The 12,243-nt window shown below is 45.0% G+C and overlaps 1 protein-coding gene across 1 annotated transcript in view; it reads left to right on the top strand.

Annotated features, from left to right (window-relative positions):
* Nucleotides 1-2,140: 2,140 nt before the first annotated feature.
* Nucleotides 2,141-12,243, top strand: part of PDE6D (phosphodiesterase 6D) — a 47,254-nt gene continuing 37,151 nt past the window's right edge. Inside the window, exon 1 of the mRNA XM_077826722.1 lies at nt 2,141-2,339. Within this exon, the coding sequence (XP_077682848.1) occupies nt 2,290-2,339 (50 nt within the window). The 5' untranslated portion in view covers nt 2,141-2,289. The remainder of the gene's footprint in view (nt 2,340-12,243) is intronic.

The following is a 12,243-nucleotide window of genomic DNA, read 5'->3' as shown; positions in this document are numbered from 1 at the left end:
GCAAGCTAGGCCCACAACACCAGAGACCAAATTCATCACTTGAGTTCAATCCCAGCTATCCAAAGGATGAATCTGGCCTAAGGGCTGCACATGTTATGAGGAGAAATTATAACAGTCCTCAGTGGATTTGAGTGGAGTCAGAACAGCTGGGAAAGTCTCCCAGTAGGGAACTGGATGGTGAGGGACCAATGTCACAGCATATTACATCTGAGCACTCACACTGGCTACATAGGAGATGTGGGACTCTACGTCATGACCTTTTTCTCTTCATCCTCTCTCACATACAAGAATAAGGGGATAATCATTGCAAAAATTGAAAGGTGGCAAATTCAGAACTGATAAAAGGAAATACATTTTCCGCACAATGCACAATTAGCCAGTGGAACTCATAGTCACAAGACATTATTGAGGACAAATGCTTATTAGGATTCAAAACAGGATTAGACATGTACATAGATAACAAGAATATCCAATGTTATAAATGAAAATGCAAAAAAAAAAAATTTTAAAATTGCCAGACTGGATCAGACCCACGGTCCACCTAGTCCTCTAGCTTGTCTCTGACAGTGGCCAGCACTAGGTGCTTCAAAGGAAGATTGCAAGAACCGCACAGTAGGCAGATAAGGGAGAGTTTGACCTCAGGAAAATTTCATCCTAATCTCTACTAGAGATTGGTTTAGGCCCTGAAAAATGAAGATTTTAGCCATTCCAAAATTCTTTGTTTGCATTAACAATTATAACTCGGGCTATTCTTGTTATCCATGTAAGTATCCAGTCCCTCTTTGAATCTTACTAAGCTTCAACAACATCATGTAGCAGTGAATTCCGCAGTCTAATTATGCATTGAATGGAGAAGTATTATTTTGTTTTGAATTTGCTCCCAATCCACCATCTCTTAACCAGTCATAATTTTATATACTGTTATCATGAATCCCTCTTATGGTAAACAATTCCAGATTTTTCAACCTCTCTTCAGATGAGAATTTTCCCAGACCCTTGATCATTTTCACTTTCTTACTCTGAACCCTTCTGATCCTCCAAAATCTTTTTGGAGATGGGGTGACCAGTACTGCACACAGTACTCCACTGAGGCTGCCCCACTGATCTATATAACGGCTTCTGCATATTTTCCATATTATTCTCCATCCCATTCCTTTTGTATCCTAACATCTTGTTTGTTTTTCTGACGCCAGCTGCATATTGAACAGCAGTCCTCGCTGATCTGCAAACGACACCCAAGTCCTTTTCCTGAGCTGATACAGGTTTGGGAGAACTATAAACACTCAGGCTTCCATGATCCAATTTCCCAGCTCGTGGTGGTTAGAACAAACCTTTCCCTGGAGGCAGGTTACGCTAAGCTACCCGCTCATGGATTCTACTACCTTTCTTTGAGGCATCTGATACTGGCCACTATTGGTGACAGGCTACTGGACTAGCTGGATGCAGTCTGGCCATCCCCATGTAGCGTAGCAGCAAGGGAGCAGTCAGAGGCATGTCCATCCCCGGGCACAGGGCCTGACTGTGCAGGGGCTGCCAGCACCCCTGTAGGGAACATTATGGGGTGCAGGCTCTCCGTGAGTTGCCCTCTGGCTCGTGTTAGGGTGGGGGATGGCCAGCCCTTGGCTGGAGCATGCCTAGGTTGGAGCGTGCAGGTGGGAGGCGCTGGGCCATTGCAGCAAGGGGCCCAGGGTAAGGAGTGCAGGGTGCTGGCGGGGGGTCACAGCCAGCTATATTACCCCCATGGCTGCGGGGATGGGGCTTGCCCGTGTGTGCCTGGCGCCAGGGCTGGAAGTCAGACCCCACCAGTGATCCTGCGGCCAACGCTGCAGCCGCCAGGGGTCGCAGTGAAGCAGCCTCAGCGGCGCATGGGGAGTTGCCCGGCAGCGCCCCTTGTGGCCGATACCCGCACCTGCAGCTCCACTCCCGACCTGGCCTCCCAGTCCCTCGGCGACGTCAGTTTGCTGGGGCGTACGCCTTAGCGACCGCCGCGCAGCCTCTCTTGCTGGGTGCCATGGAGAGCGCTGTCTGATTGGCTGCAGACGCTGTCGATCCGAAGAGAGGAGGCGGGTGGGAGGTGGCGCGGGGCGCGGCGATTGGCCGGCGCTCCCACGGGCCGGGCGGCTCCGGTCCGCTCGGGTTGGTTGCGCCGGACAGTGGCGGGCGCAGCGTCCCGGGCGCCGCTGTCTCCTCCTCCTCCTCCGCGGTCGCTGTCCCGGCGAGCCCCGTGAGCGAGCCCAGCCCCCCTCCCCCCCCCGGCTCCGGGGCGCGGAGCGGAGCCGCAGCGGGACCATGTCGGCCAAGGACGAGCGGGCCAAGGAGATTCTGAGGGGATTCAAGCTGTATCCGCCGGGGACGGGCCTGGGCTGGGGGCCGGTTCCGGGGGCCCCTCGCGTGGGGGGGGGGGAGCGGGAGGGCCCCTAGGGTCTGTCACCGCGCGCTGAGCGCCCCTCGCCCGGGCTGGCACCCTGCCCGCCCCCCCGCCCGCCGCAGCGCTCGGGAAGGACCGAGGAGCGGGTGGCGGATCCGGCTGCCCTGCCACCCCGCGGGGCCCCGGCCGGCTGTGGGGTGGGGGAAGCCCCTCAGAGCCATCGCAGGGCTCAGGGGTGTGCGCGCCCCCGCCCCGGGCTCTGCCCCGCCTTGGTCCTTGCGCTTTGCTGGGTCGTGCCGTTGGTGTTGCCCTGGAGGGCGGGAGCTTCGGGCTTTCTCCGAGAGCCGCTGCTCGCTGCCGCTTGTCAGGCTTCGCGGCGATGCCCTCAGGTCCCCTTGTCACGCTCCCCCTGCCCCAGCGTTTCCCTGGCGAGTTGAGTAGCTGCATGGAGCGGTCCACGGGGCGGCTGCTGCTGCTGGGCTGAAAGGGAGCAGTTGCTACCGGGGCGGGGGCTTGCGGTGCTTCAGCGCTGTGATTTGGTTGTTGGCTCTTGCTGTGAAAGCAGACCGTGGAAGAGGAAAAGAAGTGTAGGCTGGTGTATTCATGCGGGCAGAGTCTCGGGAATAGGGTGATCCTTTCCTCTTAACAATCATTTCACTCGGTCATAGCCTTTCTTTCCCAGCCTCAAGTTCTAAATAGCTGCTGCCACTTAAGGATCCATGTCTGCTTGGAAAGAAAACCTCTAATTTCAAAGTCCAAAAGCAATTTAGATAAGTGCCTTATTCCTTTTATTGACCAAAAAGCTCCCTTCTTTTCTCTTGCCTAACTGGTAGCGGGATAGGGGATGTCTTGCTATTTCTAGGGGGCTAGTTGTGTGTAGTCACTAATATGGTATATGTTGCCCTTCTGTGGGACTCACTGAAGATCATCTTAAAATTTGACTTTGCGCTATCTAACTATGAACACATTGTAGAGTAAACCTGGACAAGAAGGAGAAATGAGCTTCTGGATTCCTCACCTACCCAGTATTTTAGTAAAAGGGTGGACAGATTCCATCAAAGGGGGAGTGCATGTGTGTGAAAGGAGTAGGAGAAATAGGGTAAGTTTATTTAAAAAACACCAACCTTTCATTTTTTAGTATAATTAATGTAAAGTGGAAGTGGGCTGGTCTGTGCCCCACCTTTGGGCACTAGGGGAAACCCTAGTTACTGCTCAAATTCAAGAGCGCAAAAGCAGAAGAAGCACCTTGTGATACTGTAGTATATTTGGACACTTCGCTTGTTCAGACTTTTGCTGCATCAATTTGTGTATAATCTCTCTCAGCTGTGGCATGATGTTCTGAGCTGCTATATGTGGATTTAGTCAGTCAAATAGCTACCATCAGAGTGCAAGCAGATGTTTCTCCCTGGGGAACTATGGTACTTTTCCCCCTCTTCTAAGTAGTGATTCCTTATGCCCAGTCAGGCTTTTTAAAAAATTCTTTCCAGAGTAGCAGCATTGGAAGTTCTTCCTTGTATATGCAGCTGTGATGTTTCAGTTGTCAAGAAGATCGTTAACAAAAGGCTGAGAAGTTCAGGCTATTAGAGAAGATTAAACTTTTGACAAGTTCAAGCTAATAAGTTAGACTCTTGGTTATTTCCCATTAGCTGGAGACCTAAGAAGTGCCCTGGGCATAACTCTAGCCTCCAGTTTTTATTTGGCCCTCCAGGTTCTGCAGGCTAGGAAATTTAAACAGCTGTATGTCAGTGATGGATTAAATAATCTCTGCATAGAGTTGATTAAAATAGTAACAAGCTTTTTTCAGTTTTAGGAAGGGAAGATGCCATGCAAATGTAAGAGGCAAGGTGGGCGAGGTAATATCTTTTATTGGACCAACTTTTCTCTCCCCAACAGAAGTTGGTCCAATAAAATACTACTCCACGTACCTTCTCTCTAATGTCCTGGGACTGACACTGCTACACTATCACTGCATCTGCAAATGTAAAATTATATAGTCTGTCTCCAATAGACAGTGTAGGACTAATGTAATTATTTTTACCATAGATTATGGCCCAGCCTGGTAGACTAATGATGGTGCTCAGCGCGGTCATGTGGGAGCAACACAAATTCAATTTTTTTGTTGTTTGCTCCCTGGAAGTGACAGGATCTCAGAGCATTATAGAAGTTCAGCCCTGATGGATGAATAGACAAATAGCAAGTATCACATGGAAAGTGATCTTTTTGGCGCATTAGAAAACAGCATTCAGGTATGTAAAGAAGCTCTATCTATTCTTCATTTGAAAGGCTGCTGTCTGACCTAATAGCTAGCTAGCAGGGAATAAAGTTCATTAGGCCTGAGGAAAAAGGAGGACCTTCTGCAAAGATTTCAGAAGTGGAACTTTTTATAAAAAGGGAGAGTTAAAGCAATTCTTTTAAATCATTAATTGAAGAACTGTCTTGACAAGTCATCAATAAAAAATGCATGTGGATGAACAGACATTCATCATCCCTGAGGAAAACATTGAAGCATTGCATCCTTCACACAGGAAGCTACTCATGCACAGAATGTGGTGACGTTCTGTAGAGTAGCCAAATAAAACATTTGATCAGCTAAAATTTAGGATTTCCTCTTTAAAAAGTGGTCATATATTCTAGAAAACATTTAAAAGAAATATTAAGTTGTTGCTGATGCTGAAGCTCTTTATGGGAAGCTAGTTTCCTTAATAGAAAGAGGGAGTCCTGAAAGTTTGTGTGCTAGGAGAGATGGCAGCATCTCCCCTGTTGGCATTGGGGAGGGAAATGTTCAATTTCTTCAACTTAATGGAACATTAAAGGACTTGTTTCACATGCCAAAAGCAAGTCTAGCTTGAAGATAACGAGAATATTCATGTCTTAAGGAAACTGGCATGAAGAGGCCTGTGTCATGAGATGAGTTTATAGGGTAGAGAATTTCATTGGTAAAGCAGGCTTGTTAAATTATTGCTTACTGTAACATAGAACAGACATGTTTACGAGAAGTCTAGTTCACCCTGGATAGTTAGTTTCCTCAGATACTGTTTACCTGTGGTTCTTGAGAAAAGCCAAAGGCAAGTTTTCGAACTGATTATAATAGGATTCTGTGGAAGTTAAATTGTTGTAGAAATCTACCCTGACTCGCATGGCTGAGGCATGATTTCCTTCCTGTATGACGGTAGCACAGAAACATGCTGTGGGTCGAGTCCACAAAAACTCAAGCCAGAAGCATCTGCTCCAGTCTCTTGCAGGCCTATATTTGCCATTTAAAAAACCAAAACAAAACAAACATTGAGTATTTAAGGCTTTCAGGTAAATTTAGGGTAGACATGGGTAATCTCACCTTTGTGTCTTAGGTATTTATATGGCACCAATCCACATTATCTGGGTATGACATGTATAACTTGTGGGTTTGGTATCTAGGAACAGATGGAAAAGCTAGAACCAGCAAGCAATTTGATAGCTTATTGTCTCTCTTGTAAATTAAACTAGTCCACTTAACAGCTTAGTCTGTTCATAAATTCTTTGAAGGCACTTTTCTGTAGGCAGCAATCCTTTTATGCTTTATAAAGTGTGTCTACAAGCTAGTCCTTGCTTTGGAAAGCAGTTTAGTTGCCTCACTCTAAACAGGATGTTAGTTCTATACGTAACTGAGGATATATTCCTCTTGGTAATACTAGCCAAGACCCCAGTTCTGCAAGTGTGTATGCAGAAGTAGTTACATTGACTCACGTGCATAAAGTTAAGACTGTGCTTAAGTATTTGCAGGATCAGTGCCTAATATCTTATCAAGCTACAGAACAGATTCTGAAGGCACTAGGATTTCTGGAGAGGAAAGCACCTTATGGGCCAACTTGAGTGCCCCCTTAATGGTTATCTGAACCTCATTTACCTTTGTCACAGAATAGCCTACAATATTTGTTCTGCCATTTTATCTTTGGAACTGGTTTATACCCTTAATTTCAATGTCTCTATTTAGCAGCCTTTCCCATACAAGAATAGAGAGCTGAAGCAAGCCTCTGTTTTCTGTGACTTATGTCCTGGTGATGGAACAGTTTCTTTAAATCGGCTTTCATCAAACCCCTTGGTAATTTGGAATCTCTCTGTTGGGTTCCCTCTACATCTCTTCTGTCTAATGTAAAATACCCAAGTAATAAAGAATTGAATGGGAAAATTAAGAACAGGTAGATTATAACCAAATTCTGCTTAAGTGCAGTAGACCTATTTTTGTTTATCCTTCCATTTAGTGGCAGCATCTGTATTGTTAATCAGTTACGTTTGGTCATAGGTTGTATTGGATGATATATGTTTGACTCTTAAGGCAGCATTTCTCAAATGGTGGATCCCAGCCCACTAATGGGTCCCACATTCGCCAGGTGAGCTACCTACCTCCTGCCTATGCTCTCACTTCTCCTGGGCAGCAGCATGCAGGATCCAGGCAGCAGCAGCAGAGAAAGTGCTTCTGGGGCACATAGGGGATGGGGACAGGCTGCTTCTGCCTTCAGATTGCTGCTGCTGTCCAGATCCTACTCCCCTTGCCACTGCCTGCTTCCCAAGGAAAAAGAGAGCAGGGAAAGATAGGCAGTACCAGTAGCAAACAGAGGAAGTAGCTGGAGCCAGAGAGCAGTCAGCAACCTGGTAGAGATTGTGGCCTGGCCCTGGAGAGAGGGGAGCCAGCTAGGACTGTAGGAGGGGGCAGGGCTGGAAAGCAAGAGCAAGGGGTTGGGTGGGGAGATGAGGTAGTGGTAGGTCTCTGTGACTGGGTAGAGCTCACCACTCTGGTGCCGTCTGCCAGCAGTCATGGGAATTAGCTCTTCTCACCAGTGTGCCCTCTTCTTCTGGTGGTGCTTCACTGCCATCACTTCTGCTCTGGGACCCACATCGCTCCCAGGACCACAGCATCCTCTTCAGTGACAGCCCTCCAGCTGTGCTACACTCTGTGGTCCCCCCTTCCAGGGAATGTCACAGTGTCTTAGTCAAGCCACTTCCTCAGGCGCTAGTAGGGGTGGGGGACACATGGGCCCACCCACTACTCCAGGTCCCAGCCCAGGGACCTTGTAGATGGCCACCACTTGCTGCATCCCCTCCAACTCCTCTGTAGGTCACCCCAGGCCACTTCCTCGTGACCCTAGCACCCTCTTTGCCCTTGCCTCAAAGCCTCAGCCTACAGATCCCTGCAGCCTACCAGGAGCTGCCTTTAACTCCCCAGATCTCTGTCTGCAGCACTATTCTCTCACAGATGCTTGCTGTCTTCAGCCTACAAGGTAGCTAGTCCTCAAGCTCCAGGGGGTGACTGAAGCTGCTCTGCAGCCCTTCTTATATGGGCCAGCCCAGCCCTGATTGGCTGTCTCCTGCACAGCCTCCCAAGGGCTCTATTAACCCCTTAAAGCCCAGTGTGGGGCAGGCACCTCATCACAGTTCCCCCCCACAAAGACAGACAAAATGCAGTTGGGTGGGTCATCTTGGTAAGGAGTTTGGTAACCACTGTCTTAAGGGACCACAGTTCAGCTTCTCAGAAGCTGCTCTTAGTAACGTCTTAATCCAAAACAGTAAAAACCCTACCTTTGTTTCATGGCCTAGTTAAGGTTCCTAAATGTAACTACCCAAGACACTTAATAGCAAGCAAATACTGCCAAAGATACTCTAAACCTTACTTTGTCCACGTATAGCAGTACTTTTTAAAAATTTACTTGTGGTAAGTGCTAACAAACAGTTATCAGGGTAGGGTAAAGTTACGTATGTGGGTTTGCATTTGAGGCTGTTCAGTTTGTTAGGGGGTAGACAGGCACTCCACAAGCCTTATGGAACCAATGCTTGTTTTATTTCATTTGATTTCAGGGACTCCATGCAAACCCCGTAATCCCTGCCTCATGCAAGGCCTTTGCATGCCCCCTCTCCCCATTCTTCCCTCCACCACATGCTTGGGGGCGCTGTCCTCCATACTCCCCTATGTGTTCCCCTTCTCCCTATTCCTGGGTCCCCATTTTTCCCATGCCCTGGGTTTTGTGTGCCTCCATTCCCAATATCAAGGCCTGCTCATTCTCTCCTCCCCCATGCCAGAGACTGAGAGTTCCCCCTATATCATTGTTCGCTATTTTCACCCCATGTCAGGGGAAGTGGAGACAGAGAGACCCTTTGCTTATCATTTCTTCTTCCTTGGAAAAAGAGTCATTCAAGGTATAAGCATGTTCAAATGTATTGGGAGGATGGGCAGAGCTAAGGTGGAGGGGTTGTGCTAAAAGGTGTTAATGGCTCTTTGATCTGTAGACAATTACAGACCTCTATTTCCCCCTTCTGGTTTTCAGATTTTCACCAACGTTAATAGGGATCTGTCCCCTGATGCCTAGAATGTTTCCTGAAGTTTTGGAATTAATCTCATGCAGTATTCAAAAGTTGTTACACCCAAACGTAGAAATGCCATCTAGTTGAGTGTATGACAAAGGCTCATAAGTCTTTAACTATGTTTGCTTGCCTTTAAGTGCTTGCTTGTGCTTTGTAAGTGGAGATAAGTGACAGTGCAACCTTAGCTGAGTTTTGAAAGTTAGATTGTGGTCTGGAAGTTCCCAGTGGTGTAAAAAACACCTTGAGTAGATAAGTGAAGAAAATTTCTAAAGTTTAAAGGAAAGAGAGGGGTGCTGGCCAAGCTCATTATGGCTTCTGTGGTGCTCTGCCCCATTAAATGCATCCCAACAAGATAAGCACATTCTATAAATAGCCAAAGCTGTGTTACTCACTTTACTACATACATTGATTTTAAAAAGTGGTAAAACCCGTAGCGAAGTAGTCTGTGTGCATCTTGAGTAGCAGGCATCCACCACTCATGTCTGACCTACTAGGCCACAGTACCTCCCAGCCTACTTACAGATCTTCTGTCTTATTTATTCCAAGTGAAACTTTTGGACACTAGTGCTGCTTTTTGCACTTACAGACGACAAAGTGGTATGCAAGTCTCAAAGTACTTTGTATAATGAGTATAACTTGCTCACCTTTGTGTTTTGCCTAAATAAATGCAGAGGATCAAATCCTGCTCCATTCAAGTCAATGGAAAAACTCCTGTAGATTTCAAAGAGGCCAGGATTTGACCAAGAAATTTTAAGTCCATTTATATAAGCACTATGATTGAAAAGGTACAAAATCTACAACTTTAGGCAGAGCTGGAACTAGAAGACTTATATAAAGTTTCTTGTGCAGTGTTTGTCAATAATCTGTTACTCAGCTCACACAGAAAACAGACCTGTCCACATTTTGCAAATTATTGATTAAGAGGCATATTGATGAGGAATGCAGGAACAGCAATTTTACTAGATTCTAGGGTATCCTTTCACTTTTGAAAGTTAGCCCTGGCTAGCTCAGAGGAAACAGTGTCCACCCCCCAAAAGTTTAATTGTCATAATGTTGTCTAGTGTCCATCTAATAGCAATTTCATTAACATTTACTGTTCTGCCCCTTGGAAATGGTCTCTTGAATGGGCCAGTTGTGGTCTATTTCAAATTTGATGGGATGCAGTTTCATTTGATGAACTGTAAAGTTTCCTTTTGAAACTTAAGCAGTCTGTTTTAAAGTCAAAGTGCTCTGTTTAAGGTGTTCAGAAAACGTCTGGTTAATGGCACTAACCCTAAACACTGGAACTTGAGGGGCTTCTGAGATGGTGGGTGGGTGGGGAGAGCATTACAAGCAATTGATTGCAACCGTAACTATAATGGCTACTACCTTTCCATAATAGGAAACATGTGAAGCAGAGACAGGAAACCCTAATTCTTCCATCTGCAACAGAGCTCTGTTATCTGCCTCTTATAGAAATTATTGTTTAAGATGCACTCAGCCTACATAACACCAGTTTCTTCCCCCACTGAAGTGCCTAAGACCAGAATAGCTCATAACTTTAACTACAGCCAGTTTTCTTCACATAGCTGATGCATGAGATTAAGAACGCTTAACTCAATGGGAAACAAAGGGTAAGTAACAAGCTGTTTCAGAGCTAGAGGGATATGGGAGGAGTTAGTTAAAATTTCAAGTTAGTGACCTGTAACTTAAAAGCTAAGACTGAATTTTCTTCAGACTTTGCAAAAGCCTGGATTTCAGGTTAAATTCAAAATTTCAGATTAAATAAGCTTTCAAAGCCAAAAAAAAAAAAAAAAAGGAAAAATGTATAGAGAACTAGGTGAGGGATTTATGGTAAGGACCATCTTTTTGTCCTGTTTTTGTATAGAGCTTAGCATAGTGGGGCCCTGGTCCATGAGTAGGACTCCTAGGTACTATGGTAATACAATAGTAAAATAAAGGAACCTGGTTGCATCCTTAACTATGGAGAGACTGCCACTTGTCATACAATGTTTGAATTAGCAGTCCACAATTGTTTTAAGATAAGGCTGAGGTTTTGCTTATTGTTTTAATGAACTGCTGTTTTGTTTTCCTAGGAGATGTGTGTTTGAAAAATAACTACTATGTCTACTTTAGGGAATCTAATTTTATGTTTTCAAATACAAATTATTTTATTGTTAATTTGCCAAGTGTTGGCCTTACTAGAAGGTATCACTGAAGTAGAAAGTCAGTTCCTGTTGGCATTAAACACTCCTTTTCCCATATACTAACAGATTAGCAGCATTATTTCTGTGTACATACACTTCTATATTGATATAGTGAGTCGCATCTAGCGGAGCGGAGATCTTCTGTAAACTTGATAATCCCTGATGCTGCAAACTTGTAAAAAACAGGAGCCTGTAACATTTTATAGTTGCATGCAAGTTACTTGTCTGACTGAATGAGTAAACGATTAAACTTCATCTTATCCTACTTATGTTTTTAGTACCTCAGATGGGGTAGCAAAACTCTCTTATTAAATACCTGTAGTATGTGTAAGTAAGTGTAGAGAAAGGCTTTAGGAAGTCTGAGTAAGTCCTCCTTACAAGACTAATTTATGTAGTAAATGCCTGGATAACCTGGTGATCTAGGCCATGTGTTTTTGGCCACTCTAGTTATTCTACTTGAATAATTGCACGTCCAGGTATTAACTGCAGTGATGCTTGTTTATAGCGGGTGACTGATTTGACTTATATTTACATGTGGACATCTCTGAATGGGAATTGTTTAAGGAAGAATGTTAACTGTTTCTGAAAACTGACTTCTCAAGTTAGCCGTGTGGAAGATAATGAAGTCAGGAGATTTGCATTCTGTTCTCTGCTCTTGCTTTAACTTTGTGTGAATTTTGGAAATGTTATTTAACTTCTTCCTCCTTTCTCCCCCTCCATCTGGAAAGTGAGGATAATATCTTTATGGGAGTTGCGGCTTAGTTCATATTCATAAAGAGTGAAGATCCTCCAATAGAAGGAGATAGAAAAGAGTGAAATGTTTGAACCCAGATGCACCAAGACACCTTAGAAATACCTTGTATAAATGGACGTACACACACATCTAGCATAGAAAGGCTTATTTCTGGGCTCCTGTAGAGGCAAAAAAGGAGAACTTGAAGACTGGTACTTAGTTTTTTTTTTAAAAGCTAAACTTTGTAGTTTTCTGCACTTTCCTCCATCTAAGGTTAGTATAAAAAATTAGTTCCATGAGCGGTTTGAGAGCAGAATTGATTCCTCAAATCCTCACCACCTGTCAGTTGTTCAAACACTTACAATCACTTTTAAATATTTAAATAGGTGATCCCACTAAAATAGCAGCTTGTGTTTGCATTTGTGATGCATATGCACCTACAATGCTTGACACTGAATACAATGACTTTGCACAAATTAACTACCTTTTATATTCTTTGTGATGACTACATAAACTTAGCTACCTGTTTATGGAAAAGCCACCGTGAAGCAGGTTAGGAATAAAACAGAAATCTGTTCTCTTAAATGATTCAAGGAACCTCTGTAAGTCAGGTAAACAATATC

Source organism: Eretmochelys imbricata, chromosome 9 (genome assembly GCF_965152235.1).
Source record: "Eretmochelys imbricata isolate rEreImb1 chromosome 9, rEreImb1.hap1, whole genome shotgun sequence".
In the NCBI taxonomy this organism is placed as follows: domain Eukaryota; kingdom Metazoa; phylum Chordata; order Testudines; family Cheloniidae; genus Eretmochelys; species Eretmochelys imbricata.
Note: the sequence above shows the minus strand (reverse complement) of the source record. Positions and strands in the feature narration are given on the sequence as shown.